The sequence below is a fragment of the Pipistrellus kuhlii genome, unplaced genomic scaffold (genome assembly GCF_014108245.1).
Source record: "Pipistrellus kuhlii isolate mPipKuh1 unplaced genomic scaffold, mPipKuh1.p scaffold_m20_p_6, whole genome shotgun sequence".
Classification (NCBI taxonomy): Eukaryota; Metazoa; Chordata; class Mammalia; order Chiroptera; family Vespertilionidae; genus Pipistrellus; species Pipistrellus kuhlii.
The window spans coordinates 78,618,600-78,641,407 of record NW_023425562.1 but is presented as its reverse complement, the minus strand read 5'-3'; the positions used below and the strand labels follow the sequence as shown (position 1 = coordinate 78,641,407).

The following is a 22,808-nucleotide window of genomic DNA, read 5'->3' as shown; positions in this document are numbered from 1 at the left end:
CATCTCTATAAAAAAAAAAAAATCAATAAAATATATATTTTTTTAAAAAGAATGCTGCTCAAGATTACAAGCATCCGAAGCCCCTGCACAATATGAAATTTAAGACTCTTGCCCTAACTGGTTTGGCTCAGTGGATAGAGCATCGGCCTGTGAACTCAAGGGTCCCAGGTTCGATTCCAGCCAAGGACATGTACCTTAGTTTTGGGCTCATACCTAGTAGTGAGTGTGCAGGAAGCAGCTGATCGATGTTTCTCTCTCATCAATGTTTTTCTCTATCCCTCTCCCTTCCTCTCTGTAAAAAATCAGTAAAACATATTTAAAAAAAAAAAGACTCTGTGGACAGGGTTGTGGGTATTTTTAACCACCTAAGAGCTGGAGTTCCTGGAGTAAATACCCAAAAGGTCAGACCATAATGAAACCAATGACATGCAGTAAAGCTCTTCCATTTTCCAAGACAGCACTTCATAGCTTTCCGTCAAAGGTCACTGGGTAATTGTGAAATGTATGTCTCCAATTCATCCACACTTGTACCTACCGCTTCTTCCACCTGAACTATTTCAGTAGCACTCTTTCATCTGTGCTCTGCATCCTGTTGTTTACAAATGAGGAACATGATTTCACACACACACACACACACACACACACCACCTGCTTAAAAATAGCTCTGTATGACTTAGAAGAAATATAAGTTTTTAGAACAATTTTAAGACCTTAGAAGTTCAACCAGATTTCAACCTGAATAAATTAATCTTGAGGAAGGCATTAGGAGTAGTAAAACCTAGAACATTAATATATTTTCAAAAAGAAGTTTCAAATACTTAGGAGATACTATTAATGTTTGTTAAGGTTTCAAAAGCTTCAGAAATTATAATAAAAAAGCCATACGCTTTTCCTATCCTTGTTTCCTATAGAGAGTGAATCAAAAAACAACTGAGAAATATTCGTGTTTGAATGAGTGCTGCCCGAGATGGGCCCCCCAATCGCTGGGGAATTCTCCTGTATGCCAATGTGAGTAACAGCGGGGAAGGTATGGGTTTACGGCCAATAGGAAAGTCTATTTTAAAATATGTTACACTTTGATTTCACTGGTTAGGATGAATACATAAGTAACATCTGAGACCCAAACAGGACAATATACCCACCTTCCCAAACAAATTTTTAATTTCCTATTTAGAGGTTTTCCCACGAGGATGACAAATAAGTAATTCTGGCAAAGGAAGAACATTGCACTGAAGGTTAAAATTTTATTTTCTAATGTGAGGACATTTGCTGTCTCTGGGAGATTCACTGACTCGTTTATAGCATTCATACCAGAGGTGAAACTGTCCTCCACCTAACATGCCCTTTCAGAACTCAAAAATAAATGGACCGGAGAAGAGCAGTATGGGAGAGAAGGATCTTACTTTCCAGAATGGTTGTAAGAGCACCGAACTGATCATATTTCTGAAAAGCAAATTTTAACCAATTGGGCTTTGTTTGGAATGAATGAACAGAGTAACTTGAGGGGAGCGTTACTATCATAGACTCGGGTGGGTCAGGGTCTCGGGTGGTCAGAAATTCTGTGTTTACTCTCCTTATCTCAAGTATATCCCTGTTCTCTCTGACACACAATTGTTGATGTTGTTGTTTGTTACTTTAGTGTGTTTTATTTTATCTTCCTTTTTATTTTATTTTATTTTTATTTTTTGACACAATTTTGTTTAAGTCATAAGTTGTTTCCAACTTTAGTGCAATGCAAGGCCATATGCAGAAGGACCTGTATTTCTTAAAATTCAGTCATTTACAGTTCTGAAATGTAAAATTGGCATGCACTGTTTCAAAAATAGAGCCTACATTTGATGGAGGGAGGGCAGGAAGAAGGAAAAGGAACACTGATTAGGCTGATCTCTTTGCAGCTAATGATCAACCCAAATGCTAGGGTGCCATGATCTCTCTCCCCATGAAAGCCCAGCAGGAAAGCAGGGAGAGCTCCTGGGTGTGGCAAGGAGCATGTTTTGGAATCAGCCTCCTCTCGGACCAGCAACCAGCGCCCTCACTGCACTGAAGGCAGAGCAGATGGAGCTCACGGCTGCAGCTCCCAAAGGTGCCCCGCTTGCCTGGCTGAGGAACATAAATAGAATAACAACAGGGAGGTTTTCCAAATCTAAGGAGCTGGCCCCTGTTTGGCTTGACCAGTGAAGGGCACATGTGGACCTGGTTCAACTGCAGTCTGTGGTATGAAATCAAGCCGTGCAATGAATATTCGTATCACATTCATGGAACATTAGAATTGCCCATGGAAAAGGAAGCCATGTTTAAGATATGAATGTTTTACTACACACCCCTATGGTTACGGTCTATGCAGTCCCTCAAGGGTGATGCAAGGTGGGTCTCATACGAAACCCAAGCCTCCGAGGACGCAAACCTGGGGAAAAACACGAAAAAGCAATCAGCGCACTCACCTCCCTGCCTCAAAAGTGAACCAAGCAGCATCTCGCCCGTACCGCCGCAGGGCGCTTAGCGGCCAAGAGATGAGTTTGACTCTGGGATTCTGGACGTCCCAAAGACAGATGTGCTCATATGTAATCTGCAAGGCACATTCGCCATGTACATCTAAGTTAGGAGATGGCATCAAATACACATTGAATCTCTCTGGGAGAAAAACAAAAGGTTAGTCTAAAATCCCCAGGAATAAAACAGCAAAGACATTGTAGGAACAAAGAGGCATTTCAACATCATTCAGGCTCACTGTCTAGCTTCTGACTGAATACTCAGTGAGATAAATCTTTCCCACCTGTTCCACAGTCCCAGAATATGATTTTCAAAATGAAGACCATGTTAAATCACATAATAATGATACAATCTAGCTGACAATGTACACTAAACACTATTTAAATGAGCAAAGAGTGTTTTTTTAATTTGAATAAAAAAACGTGTAGGTCAATAAAAGACCAAAGTGATGAAACCATTAAAACATCTTTCCCTGCCAAGCACACGCTTGTTACGCCCACACTTTTGTGTTCACAAAAGATGCAGGTGTGTGAAATAACTGTTGACTTATCATTTTCATAACTAGATGAATAAAACAGTATCCCAAACTGTCTGAGTAAAACTCAACACGGACACCGTGCACTTCACAGACCAGCAGTTTGGGAAGGAGTCAATGGATACATCTGAACTAGTTTTAACAGTGAGCTGTCTTCAGCCAAATACTGGAAAGAAATATCCATTTGCTTGCTGGGATGACTATTAAAATTTAAGATTACTCTAAGGTTACAGCTCTTGACTTATTTTACTGCAGGCAAATTTCATCTCTACAGACACAATCATGGTATTTCTATTACATTTTAGAAAATTCATTAATTTAAGAATTTACTGAGTCAAAAACCTTTCATTGAAACCTGAACATCTCTACAGCAAACACATTTCACCTACCCATCATTGTTGATTGAGCACATCTGACAAAACAGAATGGTACTAATAAGACTTATGCCATTCTCAGCTAATTATTTTATAGTAAATATGTCCTTAGGATTTTCATATATTTTATTTGAATTTAGTAAGGAGAGTTGTCAAGAATGTGCAATGTATTAATGCATCGTTTACTGAAGTTTTCTAAGTTATTTTAAACTCCCTCTAACCAAATATTTGCTGGAACAAAGACTGTCATCATTGATTATAAAGTAAGAGAGACCATCACCAGTTTATTTGCTTAAAGGTCCTTTATAACTACTTTGCTTGAGAATGGCAACAGCAAATATTGGCAAGAGGGACCATTTCTAATACAATTCCTTGCAATCATGCAAATTGATATTGTGAAGTGCCGTAAAAGACCTAACTGAGTTCCATAACCATCCCAAGTATGTATCTCCCGGAGAATGTATTCTTATTCCCATTTGATAGAAGAGGAAACTGAGGCATGGGACATTGGTACAAGGAAGGTCACTCCCAGTTACAGCCCGCCCTTGACTTCAGCCTATAGCACTGTCAGGACCCAGTCTCACACACAGAAACATGTGAGAAATCAGTGCTGATCAGAGCACCACAGTCTGCCATGCTTCCTCTCTGTGTTTGGGTTCACAGGCACCTGCCTGTGAGGCATGGCAGGTGGGTTCTCACAGCCCAGGTGTACCTGATGCGGTGACCACAGAAGGAGTCTGGGCCTGCTGCATGATGCTGGCATGTGTCCACCTCCCTGCAGCTCAACTTCCTAGTCTATAAGAGGTGCCTTCAAATTAACCAGCACTTCCAGGACCACGGGGGAGGATTAGGGCAGATACGGTGCCTCCCTCCCAAGTAGTCCCAGGCTGTGACCGTGTCATGAAGACATAATTCCCATCATAAGGGGCGATGTATTTTACAGACAGTGGCCTGTGCACCCACAGAAGGAGTCAGCCCTGTTCCTGGTTGAGCCAGGTGATCCACGGCCTCTGGGTTGTGACAGAGCCTCAGAGCTCGATGCAATGGACTAAAGCAGAACTCTAGGACCCAATCTGCCTGTCAAAGGCTCAGCTATGTGGACAAAGAAATGATTCTCACCTCCAGGCTTGCACTGTAAAATAAACCAAGATTGATTTTTTTTTTCTGAAGTGTCATGAATATTTTGGTCATTATTACTTGTAATGATTTATTCCCAGGTTGGATGTTGAGCTCCAAGAGTTGGCTCAAGTGTTTCAGTAGAAAGAAGAAAAAAAAAATCACATATGCCAGTGGGTTTAAACTTGATTAAGTTTTCGTAAAGTTCAAATTCTATTATAAAAAACATTGGAAGGCTTTCAATAAAAATGAAAAAGGCAAGGCACAGATCCATGCCACTGTTTGCCTGGACATTCTAAATACAGGACCACAAATAGTCCAGAATCAAACACTAGCTATTGGAACCGGAGCAAGACCTTTAGCTCTTCTAAGCCTCAGTTTCCTTGCCTATAAATTGGGAAAGTAACAGGACCTAAGTCATAGAGCTGCTGGGAAAACCAAATAATCTAACCCACCTTCCTCAGAAGCAGGCACAGAGCAGGCTTCCCCGAATTTCTAGCTGATGTTATTAATGCAGATATATTCATATCATGCAACAAAAACATACTAAGAAAATAAATACGCTGACATATTAACACAGATTTTAGGTGAAATGAAAACTTATTTTGCGTCTATATACATTTTGTATAATTCTAAAACATTTACATAATGAAGATACCTTACGTTTTCTCATACGGGGACAAAACAGTTTTACAAAAGAGCAAAGCAGAGAATTCTCTTTACGTACCACTCTGCTCTCTCTCAACCCCCGTCGCCAACAGGTCGGGCTCCCCGAGGCTGATGTCATTGATCCGCGTCCCCACGCACTCCATCTGGAGTACCTTGCACCACTCATCAGCCTCGAGATCTGCGGAAATGCCCAAGAGGAGCCCGTGAGCCCAGCGCCTGTGCCCCGGCCAGAAGCAGCCCGCCCTGCCGCACGAACGAACCTGATTCACAAGCGAAGGTCTTGGAGGTGTCATCACTGAAGTAGATCCCTATGGCGTGCTTCTTGGTGCTCTTGGGCAGTCGAGCCACGTTCTTCACGTTGTTGAGTTCTGTCACCTGGAAAGTAGACAACCACAAGTTAGATCACACTCCCCAGATGGTGCTTCCCACCAACAACCCCAACCAAGGGCAGACACAGCTCGACAGTGTCATCAAAGCTCAGACTCACTCCAGTGTGATCCTTAACACAGAGCAAGGAAGGTTAACATGTTACCTGCGTTTTCTGAATGTTCTGAGATATGTTATGTGGCAAGACTCCCCTTCCTAGAGGTAGAAAGCTAGTTTTATTTAGTCCTTCTATATCCCCCTACCCCAAAGACTCGCTTCTCCACATTTCTCATGTCCATCTCCATCGCTGTGGACAGCCACTCTGAGTGAAAGCGTCTTAAATCCAGGGACCCTGAGGAAGGAGAAGGAAAGCTGGTCCAGTGCATACTGAATGATCCCACTCTGCCAGCCAGAGATGGAGTGTCAGGACCCCCAAAATGCCCTCCACTCAGGTTCAAGTCTTCTGTCCAGCACAGAAAGCTGGTCTGTGAAACGTTTCCAACCTCCTGGCTTTTCTCTCTGACCTCTTAGCTTTTCTCTATGACCTCCTGGCTTCTCTCCCTAACATCCTAACTTCTCTCTCCAACCTCCTGGCTTCTCTCTCTGAACTCTTAGCTTGTCCCTCTGACCCCCAAGATTCTCTCTCTGACCTCCTGGCTTCTCTCTCTCTGAAATCCTAGCTGCTACCTCTGAACTCCTAGCTTCTTAGTGGCAATGGACACTGTCTGAGAGCTGGGAACTCTGCACTGGTATCCCCTGGCTGCTGTCAGCAGGGAAAGCTCTCCCATTGCACACTGTCTATCTCCTGCCTCTCCCCCAGGATTCCTCCTCCCTTCAACACATTTGTAAGCCCCTTCCCTTATCGTGTCCTAACGTTGCTCCCACTCACCCTTTGGGTCTCAGTTTAACTCTCAGTTACGCACCGAGCCCTAAGGACAACCCCACCCCCTTCCCAGCCCATCAGAGTCGCAAGACTCTACCATCCAATGACACCTTTGCCCTCATGCCCTCTGATGGCCACATGGGTGATGGTTTGGTGCCTGGCTTACCTGTGGAGGGTCGGGACAGCATGCATTGCCCACCACTATGTCCCTTGAATCTAGCACAGAGCCTGCCGCACAGTGGGAACTCAGTCAGCAAAAGGACAAGCCCACCCACAGGGTGCCTCTCCAGAGTGGACGGGGGCCCCCTCTCCTGACTCTTCTCTCTAGGGAAATGTTTCTTTTCTGCTTCCCCTGGGAAACCTGCCCTGACCTTAGTGGGAATTATTGCTCCCCTCACATGCATGCTGCATGAAGCTGTATCTATTACTCCAGCTCCCAGTGAGACACCAGACCCCTTGCAATGACTTCCTGATGGACTCCATCAATAAAAAACAGCCATTTGAGAGTTAACATTTATAAAGCCTAGCATTGTGCTTAGACTATTCTTAACTGGATGTCTCTTCTTATCACCATCAAAACGCTATGAGGCAGCGATTACTCTTGGTATTTTCAAAATCAAGAAACTGCAGCTGAGAAAGGTCAAATTCATGTGCCTGAGCTCACAGCTAACAACCCAAGTTTGCAATGAGGCAAACCACCCCTGAGTCCTGTGCGCTTCAGCTGCCTGGATGGATGCTAATGACCAGCTCTAAATGTTCAGCACAGAATCCATCTCCTCCTTGAGGGCCTCTTTCTTTTCCCAGGATGTGGGGTATGAGTGTGACGTGAGTGCCCCAGGCTGTATGTGAGTCATAAGAGAGCAGTCTACCCTGGCCTGAACCACAGCAATGACCGACGCTGACATGTGTCGTTTCATTACACAGGCAGTAAGGGCAAAGAGGAAGAAATAAGTCACCCAACAAGTCAGGAAATGCAGGAAGAACTGTGTGAGTCACAACAGAGCTACCCATTCTGGAAATTGGCTTAGATAATAACCACCCATACCCCCGCTCAGGGGACGTGAGTGAGTGTTCACAGACCTGGCAGAATTTCGTTTCATTTGTGGAAGGCTATTCAAGCTCTAAAGCAGCAGCTTTTGTTCCCAAATCAGAGCTACATCTCAGTGAGCATGTGCTTGCACATACCTACAACCCCTCCCCCGCCCACACACACACACACACACACACACACACACACACAGATTAGCACAAGCACTCTCGCACACTCCTTACTTTTAAAAAAATTGCCATCTACCCTAATCCATACATCTTCCTCAAAATACAAGGCAAAGTGATAATTACAAGAACTAACATTTGCTGATATATTTATCTCACATAAAACTTTTATAAGATGCATTTAATGCCACTGTCACTCCATTTTGTAAAGGAGAAAACCAAGACAGGATGTATTTTTTTTTTTAATATTCCTTTAACAAAAAAACAATTTGCTGTTAAAGAACCACTTTTAAAGTAAACACAGATTTTGATAGGATCTCAGGGACTCATTGGATATGGATCCTCCAGGACTATTGGATCCTCACTGCTCCCTCCAACAGGAGGAGCACCCAGGACCAGGGACATGCACAGTAACCACTCACTGGCCATGTGAAGTTCTTGTCTTTTCCTTATGTCTCAGATCAACCAGAAGTAACTTCCTGCCAAACTCAGAACTTGTTAGGAGAACTCCCCCTTAAGCCTCTGCAGTGATCGTTTTAATTTTTGCTCAGCACAAGAGCAAGACGCACCATAAGCTCTACCTGAATTATGATGTCCCTCAACAGATCTTCAGCTAACCACCACTGTTCTAGAACCGCATCCTCTTAAGAATCTCCTTGCATTCATTCATTCACTCATTCATTCATCACAAATGTAAATCCATGGTTAAAAAAAAAAACACAATCCAGGTGACAACCAATGGGCCCAACTGTCATGGCCTCACCCAGAGCAACTCCCATTTGCTTGGCACAAGCATGACACTAGATTTCAATAGAAACTTGGTCATGATTTGGTTCCCACATGAAGTCCCAAAGGTCCCTTCTGCACAGGGCCATTTGCTTATTGTTTCTTTTCTTGTGGGTTCCTTGGGTAAGCTGCTAGTGGCTGGTTACTTTTTTCAAATAAATCTGTGTCCCCTCAATGCGTAACTTTCCTTTTTCTTTTCCAAGATATATTTAAGCTTACTGAATCCAGCTACACGATCAAACAAGACCAGAAACATCTGTATGGCTTACTGAAAATGTCAATATTAGGACCTTTGAAATACTTGATTTCCTGGAGAAAGTGAGTGTGTACTTTCTAAAACCCACGTCAACTTCAAGCTTAATCTAATTTTGTACATCCTGGGGCCAACACAATCCTTGGAGTAATTGAAAATTCATAGAAGACAGCGGCTCTTTAAAAAATCCGCTGATAAAGAGATAATGAGCAGTATTAGATGGGAAGTTCTGTGATTAAAAAGGTATGTTAAGGAGCATGGAGGCAGGAAACGATGAGGTAAAGATAAGATTTGGCAAGACTGATTCCCTCAGAATTTGGAGCTATTTCAAGTCAGACCAAAGGCAAATTCTGCTGCTCACAGCAACCTTCCGTTCCTTTTCTAGACTGAATTACCTGTTCTTAGGCATCCATTCCTTTCAGCCCTTATGGCTCTTTCCTGATGAGCTCAGACTTGGTCACATAACTTGCTTTGGCCCACAGAATGGGAGCTGCCATGCCACATCTGTAGAGATGTCACCGATGTTTGTATAACTAGGTCAGATCCTCTCCTTCTGAGGGTCCCCCTCCACCTCACCAATGCTTCTGGGTCTCTGAATGTATGGACAGATGGATCAGGATACTGACATTTTGGAAATTATTTCAGTTCTCTTTATTCTTTATAATTCATTTTTTTTAAAAAAAAAACAAAAACTTGGACATGTGTGTTTTTTCTCCATTCTGCTTGTTTCTCCAAAAATTTTGTGTGCACTGTTTTTCCCCTCAAGATTTTATTTTGAAGAGTTTCAAGCACAGAAGATCTGAAAGAATAATACTGTCCTACACCATTTTCCAGGGGCACTTGTGTAGATTGTGGTGTCCAGAGGGGTCCCTGAACCAGTCCCTGAGGGACAGCCATACAACATACACCAAGCACCCAGGATGTGCAGTTATTAACATTTTACCACCTTTCTTTTATGATCTTTATCTCTCTGTGCACATAAATAGGTAGTGCTTGTGTGAGTGCCCATACACACACGCATCCACACTTGGTTTGGGCCGAACTACCTGCAAGAAAATTGCTGGCAGAGACACACGTCATCCCTACAACTTTCACAAATATTTCTTACAAATAACAAGGTTCTTACACATCATCTCAATGTCATTGTCACAAGGAAATAGGCAAGAATTCCCCGTGTCTTCTAATTGCCTTCTTATATCCAAAATCTCCTGAAAAGCCTTTCATCCCTGTGCCCACACCCGTCTGCCACCAGCCACTCCCAGGGCCAATGATACTGTATGATTGTGTCTCTTCTTATACTGAGCCACTCTCAATTTAGAAGAGTCCCTGCATTTTGCAAATGGTACTGCCTTTTTGAAAAGATCTTGTCAGTGAAATGTTCCACGTTCTAGCTATGTTTGCTGATCCTCGATGCCCTTAATTTTTCTATCCCCTGTACTTCTTCTGAAATGAAAGTTACATCAAAAGGCTTGATGAGATTTCAGATAATATTTTTTGTTAAGAATGCTTTGCAAGGGCCTGGTCAGTGCTGCTCAATGGTTAGAGCATCAGGTCCACCCACCTAAGGGTGCAGATTTGATTCTAGATCATGGGAACATACGTGGGTAGAGGGTTTACTCCCCATTCTCAGTCAGGGAAAGTGTGGGAGGCAAGCAGTCAATGTGTCTCTCTCACATTTCTCTCCCTCCTCTCTCTCTCTCTGTCTCTCTCTCTCTCTCTCCCTCCTCTCTCTCTCTCTGTCTCTCTCTCTTTCTATCTCCCTTCCTTCAAATATCCTCAAGGTGCTGCTAAGTTTCTAATGCACAGGACAGTCCCCACAGAATGGGAGTGGTACTGGGTGAGAAGCCCTGGGGTGGAAGTGGAGAACAGACCAGGCTAAGAGATGCTTCATGTCACTACAGCCTACAGCGTGACCTTCATGGAGAACTGACGATAGTGTCACCCTTGGAGGTCAGCAGTGAGCAGCTGGCATGGACATACATGGCAGCCTTAACCTTGGGAAGGATGGGAACCACATCTGAGGAGGAGATAAAGCCTGGAGAAGCACGCAGACAGTCAGGCAGCAAGTAGATTCAGCTTAGGTCAGGGCAGGATGAAAGAAAAGACAGAGATTTAAGAGTTACTTCATGACTCTGCAGTTCCTGGCTTCTAGTTTTCTGATTATCAAAACTACAGTGTCTCCATCAAAGGAAAAAAATTACCCAACGCTCTCCTAAATTGTTGACGAATCTTTAAGTATGCCACCGATAAGGAATTCCCAAATAAAGACCACCAAATTCTTCTAGCTGTTTAAAGCCACACTCCAGATGTTTGATTTTTCCTATGTGACCGAGTTCACTGACATGAATGCTTAGCAGCCGGCGATTAACACAGTGGCCATACTTTCCAAGTTCAATTTGCTACCGACATAGTTTTGCATTAACAAAAACAATTACACGATACACGATTCCATTTTCCAAATGGATTAGTTTGTAACTATATGGAGAGACCGATGAAATTTCTTCTGCTGTTTCATGAGAAGATTAGACCATCAGATTTAAAGCGTACATTCCCTTGAGGATCTGGTATATTCCTGGGAGAACTGTGCCATTAGCAGGCGCTGTGTGGAGATTGTAAGCGTGTTTCTGGTGTGCTGCAAGGTCAATCTCCATCTAGAAAAACAAGGATCTGATTTCCAGTTGTTCTCCCTCCTTTGCTGATGGGAAGGGAGGGCTGATGATTTATTTACATTACAGAGTGAGGAGGAGGCCGCTACCTAAACGGCAATTTGCCGCCTTGCTTTTTGTAGGCAGCATCCTAATTATTTTTCTCCTTATGGGCCTGAATGAATTAAGTGAGCAATTCACTTTGTATATGCAAATTGCAAATCTCTGCAGAAGCTTCAAATTGCTTTATTCCTTTAAAAAAATTAAAGCCATTATCCTATTGAAAATGAAGAGGCATAAGCCCTTTCACTTTTAAGGTTGTCTCTGAAAATAAAAGTAAAATGAAAGCAATCTATTTTGGGGCCCATAATGTTTTCTCAAGTATTAACAAAGTAATCAATTACACTATTCTTCTTATTGTTGCTTTTGCTGTAACGCTCATTTTTATGTTATTATTATGTGCTAAAATTTCAGAGTACTCCAAAATACCCCGCTAAACATTTCTGTTTTAAAATATTCCAGATTTCTTGTGTTCCAATCCTTTAAATGTTTCTGTACTGTCTTTCAAAAAAAAAAAAAAAAAAAAAAAGCACCTATGGCTTTAAGACACAGTGTCAGTAAGAGGGACAGGCAACTCAGCAGAAATGGGCTCCATTCCCATCACAAATGTCACCACAAAGCAATTCTTTCCATCGTCTCCCCTGGGGCCCCGAACACAGCAGGGTGAGCAAACAGCTTATGAAAGGGTTCCTCAGAAAGAACCAGTCTAGACAGTGCCACCCACCCCAGAGAGATGGTTCCATTCTTTCCCCAAATAGCCACAGGCCGCTGGTCCCTAAAATAAACTGGCCAGGGCCTGCCTGAGTCATCCATCCACTGTCTCCCTGAAGAGCTGGCCTTTATTAGCACGTGTGAAATGGCTTAAATAACCGTCCACCCTATCTTCCTTAAAATGCACTTAAACTGAGAAGCCTGCATCTGAAATGTTTGCAGAGAATGGTTGGTGTCTGGGGTGGAAGGCACTCTCCTAGGATCTCGGTGGGTTGGGGGGAGAGGGGTGCGGGATGCTTTTGAATCGCCTATCTGGGCACAATTTGGCAGGAGTTACAAAAAGTTGAAAGGTGTGGGATATTCCCTGACAATTGCACAGCTTTTTCTTCCAGAAAGATTAGCAGGAGCACATCAAAGACAGAGGCACAAGTTTTTCATCCTAATTAAATTTATATTAGCAAAAAATTAGAAACCATTTTTGTCCTCCAATTTGGGCATTTCTTAAACAGATCACGGAATATCAAATATTAAAGAGTACTTTAGAACTGTGAAATTAATGAGTTGTCATTAATAAGCCACTGATTATTGGCTTAGAGGGAAAGGAGACTAGTATAATTGACGTGACCATTTAATGTATCTCATGAACTTTAATTTATCCCCTGGCTGTGAAGGAAATTACTACTACAAGTTACGTAAGAACTACAGACCCACCCAAGTATCCCGGGGAAATCTGTAAAATGATGGTCTCCTTACACAAGAATGTACAGTATGCTATGAATTACTCCATTCCTGCTCTAAAAGTAGGAGCTATATATGAGTGAGACTGATTCTATTTGTATAAACAGAGAAAACAGTCTGAAAAGCGCACATGGATTTAATTTTCCAGATTTCTTGAAGCAGATAAATGAAAGGGTCGTATCTGTGTATTAGATGACCCAGGGCTAGGGTCATCATTTCCTTTCATTTTACTCCATACACTTCAGAATTGTTTAAACTGGTTAAAAGGAACAGATATGATGTTTGTAATTTAAAGAGTAAGAAGAGTGAAGAGGGAAAAAGCCCTGGAAAATATTTTAAAGTAAGGTGAGTGGATCTTCATTCTTTGACAACACAACTGCCTGACCAGTAACTCATTTGGCCAACAGTACTCTGTGATTTCTCTCAAACTGGAAACCATTAACTAATTTCTCAATGACTTCACTTTGATGTCATTTACACAGAGCTTTTGTGCGCACCTGGATTATGGCTAAGTGTTTCCACACAAAGGTAAGATAGCAGAGGAAAAGCCCTGGAGACACAGGATCTTAAAGTCATGTAAGAAATAAGTGTAAATGGGGGGAAAGGAATTTGCAATCAATGAACTTTGTAGGTGAAATTTGTTTTCATTTTGTCCTTCTTGTTTTTCCACATGTATGTGTGTGCTTAAGTCAAACACACGTACAGACCAGTGACAGAGTAAACAAATGAAATTTTCATAAACCTTTAAAAAAAAATGAGGCTCTTTCCAAAATGCAAGGAAAACTAACCACTTTGAACAATTAGTCAAATAATTGAGGGATTGGAAAAAAATAATTTAAACAAGATGACCATTTTATCAAATTATAGGTCAAAAATGACTTACACAAATTAAGCACTTAATCCAATAGGACTTTAAATTTAATACAAACTAAATAAAATAATTAGGTATAAGCTTAAAACATGTACAGGATATAAAGACTGAACATTACAAATGCTGATGAAAGAAATCAAATATTGAAATAAATGGAGTGATATACCATGTTCATGAATTGAAAAACTCAATATAGACAGAATGTCAGTTCTCCCACTTTTTGGTCCATAGTTTTAATGTAATTCTTTTCAAAAGCCTAACATGGGTTTTCTGTAGAAATACAAGCTTATTTTTAAATTTTATGGAAAGGGAGGCATTAGAGTAACTAAAACAACCTTTAAAAAGAAAATAAAATGAAAGAAATAATTCTACCCAATATCAAGGATTACCGGTATATCTACAGTAACCAAGAGAGTATGATATCAGTAGAAAAATAGATACATAGTTCAATGGAAAAGAATAGAGAATCTAGGGATAGACCCAAGCTAATATGTCCAAATAATTTTTGACATAGGTTTAAAAGCAATTTAATGGGGGAAGAATAAGTCTTTTTCAACAAGTGGTGTTAGAATTATTAGACATCCGTAGATAAAAAGAGTGAAACTCATTCCACATCTCACACTCTGTACAAAAAGTAAACTCAAAATGAATTATGGACTTAAATGTAAAATATAAAACTATAAATGTTTAAAAGTTTTTTTTAATAATAAAACTGGGAGAGCCCAGCCAGTGTTGCTCAGAGTATCGACCCGTGAACCAGGAGGTCACATGCCAGGGTTGTGGGCTCGATCCCCAGTCAGGAGCATGAGAAGGGCAGCCAATCAGTGGTTTTCTCTGATCACTGATGTTCCTATTTCCCTTTTCTCCTCCCTTCCTCTCTGAAATCAACAAAAACATAATTTTTAAAAACTGGAAGAAATTATTCAGGACCCAAGGTTAAGCAAAGAGTGCTTTGAGTGGCATCAAAAGCATGATTCATAAAAGTAACAATTCAAATACAGCATCACAGCAAAATTAAAACTTTTGTTCTGCAAGAGACTGTTTAAATAATGAAAAGATAAGCTATAGAATGGGAAGAAACATTTGCAACCACATATCTGACAAAAGACTAGTATATAAATTTTATTTTTTCTAATATGCCAAATTTAATAATAAAAAATACAGTTAAAAATGGGTAAAGAACATATTTCACCAAAAAAGAGATGAAGATGGTAAATAAGTACATGAGAATCATCAGCCAGCCATTAAGGAATATCATCAGACAGCCTTTAAGGAATGGAGATCTCACTATCAGCAAGATTAAAATAAAAAAAAATAAAAAGTGACAGCACCAAAACTGGCAAAGATGTGGAGAAGCTGGATCCCCCAGCACTGCTGGTGGGAATGTAAAATGGTGCAGCGCTTTGTAGCAGTCTCATAAAAGCAAGCAAGGAACCACCGTGTGACCCAGCAATTTCACTCTTGGGATTTTATCCCAGAGAAATAAAAATTTATATTCATACAACAATATGAACACGAATGTTCACAGCAGCTTTATCCATAATAATAATAATTAAAAAAGCCAAAGTACTGGGAGTCATTGAAAGAAGAGGCGATGCTATATTTCAAGATTTTGAAAAGATAGAGACATCTACCTCTGAAGAGGACACGTCTTAGAGGAGGGAGAAAAGTGTAAAAAAGATTGAGTCACTGGGAAAGATAAGCTGGCAGAATTCTTGAGAAATGACACTAGGAAGCTGGCTCACTGGAAGGAATCGAATCCGACTTTTGCAGAAACAAAAACAGCATGTGAAGCTGGGGATACAGGAGAGTGCCCTGGCCACTAAGGAAGGACAGAACAATAGAGCCATGAGCCTGAAAGGTCAGGCAGAACAACAAAGGTCATCATGGCCACTCTTCCCACAGTCAGAGGGACTTCCCTTTTACAAAGCCATTCGCTTGATCCCATCCGTGTACAAGTCTACCTCTGATTTCAGAGGAGTGAGAAGATCCTCCTATTTGCTCACTGCTGAAATAACCAGGGCCAAGCAGACTTCAGTAAACAAGGGGGCCCCAGAAGCAGCACTCAAGACTGGGTTCCTTAGAGTGAGATGTGCTTGTTCTCCGGAATATATGCCTTAATAAAACCGGTGGCTCCATATGCAATTGCTTTTTGAAGTGCTGCCTTACGGCTCTGCTGTCCTAACAGCAGGACTCCCTGGGCCTCCATAACGGTCCTTCCCCCATCCCCTAGTGGGCTTGGCATCTCAGGAATAAGAAGGAAAAGCAGCCCTTACTAAACCGTGGCCCCAGAACCCTGGTCCTCCCAGAACTCCCTCTGCTGCACCCTCCAGCACATAATTAGGGACACGCTTATATTAGAGAAATTGTTGGGTACATGTTCTAGTCCACGGTGAACTGGATCTCACAGTGACGTGAAGAAGCTATGATCTGACCTGCCTTGGAGGTCACGTTACACAGAAGCTAAGACGCTTGAAGGAGCAAAGGCGGCGTGAGAAAGCGGGATCCCAAACCCGGGCCCAGCAAATGCCCCACGCCACGTGCCTCCGTCTTCCTTCCACTCAGAGCCCTTCCCACTGTCCCTCAGCACAAAAAGTAAACTGCGCAGAGGAACGCTCACCCCTTCGGGTGAGTGTGCACGATTTTGATTTCCTGAGTGAGAACAGTGGACTTGTGTCTAACGAGAGCAACTATATTTAACGCCACTGGCGCCTTTCCACGGTTGCAATTACACTTCATCAGACTCACGGAGCCCCTCTGACAGCTGAGTGCTGGCAGGCACTTCGGGAAGAGGTAAAGAAATGGAAAATGAACTGCTCTGTATGTGCATTATTCATATATTCCCCATTTTTACACGAGAGCACCGTTAGCTACACGTGCAATGAGGAAGGCACCAACTTTTAAAAGTCTACAGCCAACGTCTTGTTTTAAAACTTCTAAAAAGGATTCTATGCATAACTGGCATTTTTTTTTTCCTTAGTAATATATTTAAAAAGAAAACGAACACAGCACCGCGTTCTACTGATTTCCTAGGGCCGTGGTCGGGGCAAACTGCGGCTCATGAGCCACATGTGGCTCTTTGGCATTTGAGTGTGGGTCTTCCACAAAATACCACGGCCTGGGCGAGTATATCAAAGAAGTGGTGTTAGAAGACGTTTGAATTTAAAAAACTTGGCTCTCAAAAGAAATTTCAATCATTGTACTGTTGATATTTGGCTCTTTGACTAATGTGTTTGCCAACCACTGTTCCAGAGGAAAGAGATGTCGGTCACGGTCCCACCACCTCTGCACTGACCAAACAGCAGAGTGTATGGGCCCTCATTGCTCTCAGCAATTGCTTCATTTACAGCCGGATGAACTCAGAAATCTGGTTACAGTGTGCTACGCATAACCTCAGCCTGTTATTATCAAGATTCATAAATTACACAGCATTTAGGTTTTAAAAAATGCATCTCTCAGAATCACTTCAGCGTTCGTATGCCCCTGAGAGCTGAATACTGAATGTATTGGATCTGAAAGAACAGGAAGGATGGAGCGGCTGCAGGAACTCATCAAGGGCTTGGAGGCTTGATGTAGATAATTCTTCCCGCTAATGCTTTGAACTTTGGTTAATGGTTATTAGAGATGAAAAGGAACTGGCTTGCCACGTTTCTCGCAGATTTACATATTAAAGCCCAAAGCCAGCAGGTAGAAGTCTGAAATAGGGAAAGCTTGTCCTCAATCTCCCCTTGCTTGTTCCACATTCAAAGGGGAACTTCCAGTCCTCTTCGGTCTTCCCTTTGAGGCTGTCCCAGAAAACTTCCCAGTCCTGGCTTCCCCACCCCTGTCATCACTCATTCCCTTTCCTCCAAATCAAAACTCCTGTTTCTGGCTTCACATGTCTTAAGGACAGATTTTTTATTTTTTCTGGAAAGTTAAATAAAAGTTGAACACAAAGGCATCTATTGTATTCCTGAGTTGACAATGCTCATTGCTTCCCAACCAACATGTACAAAGTGTCTTCTGTGTGTTAGGCTCTGATAACTAATAGAGAATCATGCCTAACCCCACCCCCAAAACCTCTACCCTTGTGGACCTTACTTTAGGGTGGCCCAGTGGCAAAAACAATAAGAAACAACCAAGTAAATGCATATGTAGTGGTAAGTGCCCAAGAGAAAAATAAAGGGAGATGGGGGCAGGGGTCCAAGGACCCCCATTTAAATAATGAAGTCAAGAAATGGCTTCACTTTGAGACAATGTAAGCAATGACCTGAGCAAAGTAAGGCAATGAGCTCTGTGGATATTTGTGGGGACAGTATTCCAAGGAAGGGGAAAAGTAAGTTCAAAGGCAGGACTGTGCTTGGTCTACCCCAGGGAAAGCAAGGTGCCCAGTGTGCCTGGAGTTGAGGCAAGTGGGATTGGGGAAGATGCACCGGTGAGGTGAAACTGGCCACAGGGACTCAGATTGTGAGTGGGAGTCCACTAGAAGGACTCGGTGAGGGTTTGGAGCTAGGTATTATAATGTGATTGATGTATGTTTCTAGGCCTAGAATTAGGAAGCCCAGGAGCTGGGACCATGGCAATAGTAACAGAGTGTGAGAAGTGTTTGGAGTCACTGTGCATATTGACCACAGAGCCAACACCACATGCTGGGCGGTTGTGTTGGGAAGTTTCTCTGCAGTATTCCTTGTTAGTCCTCTTTCTTCTCTTGGGCATGTGTAGGTCTGCAAGCAAAGCAGAGCCCATTTATCGTTCTACATCCAGAAAGGCCGGTAGAGGGGCTGTGAAGACTCGGGGGTTTCAGGATATATGCAGGACCCAATGAAAACAAAGAAGGACTGACGGACGTCAGCCACCAGACAGAACAAGAATCTGCTGGCATCTTAGTCTGTTCAGGCTGCTATGACACATTACCATAGCAATTTATTGTGTAAACCAAGGTGTCAACATGGGTCCTTAATCCGATGTTAAGAAGTTGCCACTTGAGGATAATTTGCATGAAAAGAAAGATTACTCATTTTCCCTTACTTAGCAAGATTTCCATGCTGATTGATCTACTGGTTTCAGAAAACATCTTACATGGCAAGCAGCCCCTGGTAATTTCTCACCAAATGAGGATCAGAGTCTTCAATATGGAAAACCAACACAATCAAAATGTTTCATCATAAACATAAACATGTTCCTACGCAGTCAAAAGAGTAGTCTTTTCCCAGCATGGGAATAGCCAGAGCCTTGGGGAAAATAAGTGATTCCACACGCTTTTACACATTTTCACGGAAAGGGAAAACACAAAGGCTGCCGATAACGAGGACTATGAAAACCATCACCACGTGGAGGGAAGGAGGCACCTGATTTGTGAACCCAGTAAGTAAGTATACCTTGCATTACCTTAATTTTCTACCTCTGAATGATGCATTTCAATACACACACACATTTATTATTTTTAGTAAGGCAGTCTCACTGCTAGGAAAACTGGATATCTGAATTAATTTTAGTCATCAAACTTAAAGAAATAAATGAATGGGCGGAACTTCCTCCTCTACCTATCACCTATTTTCCAGCCTTCCCAGCCCCCCAAGCCCTACCCTATTGCTGTCCCTTCTCCTAACACTCCAAGCTGGCATGAGGGTCTTTTCTGCATCAGGCACCGGGCTATGTTCCATGAGGTCCAATCCTGACTCTCAAGGCTCTGTTGTTGGAAGCGGGGTGTACTACGCAAATTGAAAATTTACAAAACAATATGGTAAGTTCTTACACTAAGGATTGGAAAACCACAATTACTTTGAATAATTAGCAAGTGGATATTACTTTAGAGATGCTTTGTGCTTGGAAAAATTATTACTTATACCTTGGTCAAATAATCAGGAGAAGTTTTCAGAGTCAATGAGGTTGAGTTGCCTACTTGTGAACAGATGAACTGGAAAGCCAGGGCAATCGGTCTTACCTTATGGTAACACCTAAAATATGCAGCGCGTTCATCAGAAAATTTCTCCAGTCGCTTGGGGCCTTTGCTGGAGGCCTTCTTGAACACTAACCAGCATCGCTGATAAATCTGGAAGAAAATACAGAGGATGCATTCAGTATCACCACAGACTCGGGTATGATGTAATGACATTTGCATTTAAAGGTTTCCTTGTTGATGTTTTCACCTGTGAAATGACCAGAATCCATAAAAGCAATGTTACACTGGAAAATAAAATTTTAAAAAACCACAAAAAAACCACAAAACTGTTTCCACAATGGGTGCATTATGTCATTCTGACAATTACTGGAATCAAAAGAAAATAAGTATTCGAAGGCAAATTTCTTCATTTTTGATAACAGTATCAGTAGAAATATTTAGCAAAAACCTCCAGACATAAAAATCTCAAACCACTTCAAATAATAGAAGCATTCAGGGTGCATGCTCTAATTTCAAATGCAATTAAATATGGGAATCATGGGTCTGATACAGACTAAAGATCTCATTGGTAGTTGAAAAAGATAGAGCCTATTAAATATTTTTATGAGATATCATAAAACAATATAGTAATTAAAATAAATTATTTTGGCTTTCACCTTGCACAGTCATTGGTCTATCAATGGCTATAATGGAGACAAAAGTGGAATATTAACTCAATGGAGAAAGGTAGTCTTTTATACAAATGACATTAGAATAATTGACAACCCATAGGTGAAAACAAATACATTAATCTAAAACACCTATCTTATACAAAAACAAAATTAACTTAAAGTGGACTTAAATATAAAACAAAACTATAAAACTTTTTGGGTAGGAAAAAAAATGTTTGGAATTAAAGTGTGGACAAAGAGTTCTTGGACTTCATATCAAAAACACCATCCATAAAAGACAAACTTGCCCAGTGGAACCTGATCAAAACTGAAGACTTGTGCTCTGTGGAAAGCCTTGTCAAGCAGCTAAAAAGATAAGTTACAGCCCTGGCTGGTTTAGCTCAGTGGATGGAGTGTCGACCTGCAGACTGAAGGGTCCCAGGTTCGATTCTGGTCAAGGGCATGTACCTTGGTTGCGGGCACATAACCAGTGGGGAGTGTCCAGGTGGCAGATGATCAATGTTTCTCTCTCATCAATGTCTCTAACTCTCTATCCCTCCCTTTCCTCTCTGTAAAATATTAAATATATATGTATATATAAAAGATAAGCTACAGACTGGGAGAAAGTATCTGCAAACCACATATCTGACCGAGGAGTAGAACCTACAGTATAGAAGGAACTTACAAATTTCAACAGTAAAGAAACACTCCATCCCAGTCGACATAGATAAGACCTACGAACCAGGAAGTCAGGGTTTGATTCCCAGTCAGGGCACATGCCCCGGTTACGGGGTCAATCCCCAGTAAGGGTCGTGCAGGAGGCAGAGAATCAATGATTCTCTCTAATCATTGATGTTCTATCTTCTCTGAAATATATATATATAATATTTTTTAAAAGAAACACACCAATTACAAAATGGACCAAAAGGCATGAACAGACATTTCACCAAAGAGGAGACACAGCTGACTGAGTAGCTTATAAAAAAAACATTCCACGTCATTAGCCACCAGGGAAATGTTAACTAAAACCACAATGACATAGCATTATACCTCAATCAGACTGGCTAAAATAAACAACAATAATAATAATAGCACCACCACCAAATGTTGGCAGGGGTGCAGAGAAATTGGATCACTCACACAGGTGAACTGGGACAGCCACTCTGAAACACAGCTTGGCTGTTTCTTTAAAAAACTAACTAAGCAACATACGACCAGCAGTAGCACTTTTAGGAATCAATCCCAGAGAAACGCAAATTCCCCATAAATCTGAACAGGAATGTTCTTAGATGCTTTATTTCTATCCATGCATTATTTATACCCAAATCATGCATTATTATCTATATATACCGTATATAAAAAGTCAGCAACCAGAACATCATAATGATCAGAACATTGAACAACTGGTCGCTATGATGCCCACTGCAGCTAGCGAACCACCCGATTGGGGTGGGGCCCGCCGGCCAACCTCCTGCAGCCAACCTCCAACCCGGCAGGCCCCACCCACAATGGGCCCCCACTACCCCAGTCAGCTCTGTCCCTAAATGGCCTCCCCACATCATTCGGAGGTGGAGCTGGCTGGCCAATCTTCCACGCCTCCTCCCCTGGCAGCTGACCCCTAATCAGCCCCCTTACCCCTTTAGGGGGGTAAGGCCAGCGGGCCCACCACCCACAGCATCTCCCCACAGCTGGCCATGCCCCCAGTTGGCTCCTCAACCCAATTGGGAGTAGGGATCACCAGCCAATCACCCTTAGCCCCACCCCCCAGTGGCCAGGCCCTGATCAAGCCCCAATGGGGGTGAGTCAGTTGGCCACCTACCACAGCCTCCTCCTCCTAACAGGCCCAGCCCCAATCTGCCCCTAATGGGACCAGGCTGGCCTGACCCCACCCATGCATAAATTCATGGACTGGGCCTCTAGTCTATATATATATATATATATATATATATATATATATATATATATATATATATATAAAACCCTATTAATGCTAACAAACCAAACTGGGGATCACCTGAACAACAGGTTGCTATGATGTGTGCTGACCACCAGGGGGCAAGCGGGGAACATGGTAGGCATTGGCAGCAGCAGCAGAGCATGGAACATAGTGGGCATCGGCCAAGGCAGGATGGTGCAACAAGTGAGCAGGGACACCAGACCTAGGCAGGGCACCAGTCGCTATAATTAGGGCAAGCCTCTGGTGGTTACTGAAAATCCTTTGCTCCTGCATGCCATGGTCCCACCAGGCACTCACATCTGTTACCAGCACCAGCCCTGCTCACACCTGCTGCTGTCACCTGGCTCCAGCCCAGATTGCTTGGCACCTTCAGCAGGTGCGAGCAGTGGCTGTAGCCCCAATCACCCCTGAGGGCTTCTCTACCTCCCTCTGCTCCTGAGGGGGCAATCAGGGCAATAGCTGCTGCAGCTTGCACCTGCTGATGGCACTAGCCCCAATCACTAGACGACATCAGTGGGTGTGAGCGGGGCTGGCACCATCAGCCTGTGGGAGCAGGACTACTAGCAGATCGGGGACTAATCAGGCTGGGGCAGGGAGGATGAGCCAAG

At 42.5% G+C, this 22,808-nt stretch overlaps 1 protein-coding gene across 1 annotated transcript in view; it reads right to left on the bottom strand.

Moving 5' to 3' along the window:
• Positions 1–22,808, bottom strand: part of DOK5 (docking protein 5) — a 127,039-nt gene that overhangs the window by 43,398 nt on the left and 60,833 nt on the right. The window contains exons 2-5 of the mRNA XM_036419058.2: positions 19,636–19,743; positions 5,445–5,559; positions 5,243–5,362; positions 2,442–2,631 (exon numbers count right to left, since the gene is read on the bottom strand). Of these exons, the coding sequence (XP_036274951.1) occupies positions 2,442–2,631; positions 5,243–5,362; positions 5,445–5,559; positions 19,636–19,743 (533 nt within the window). The remainder of the gene's footprint in view (positions 1–2,441; positions 2,632–5,242; positions 5,363–5,444; positions 5,560–19,635; positions 19,744–22,808) is intronic.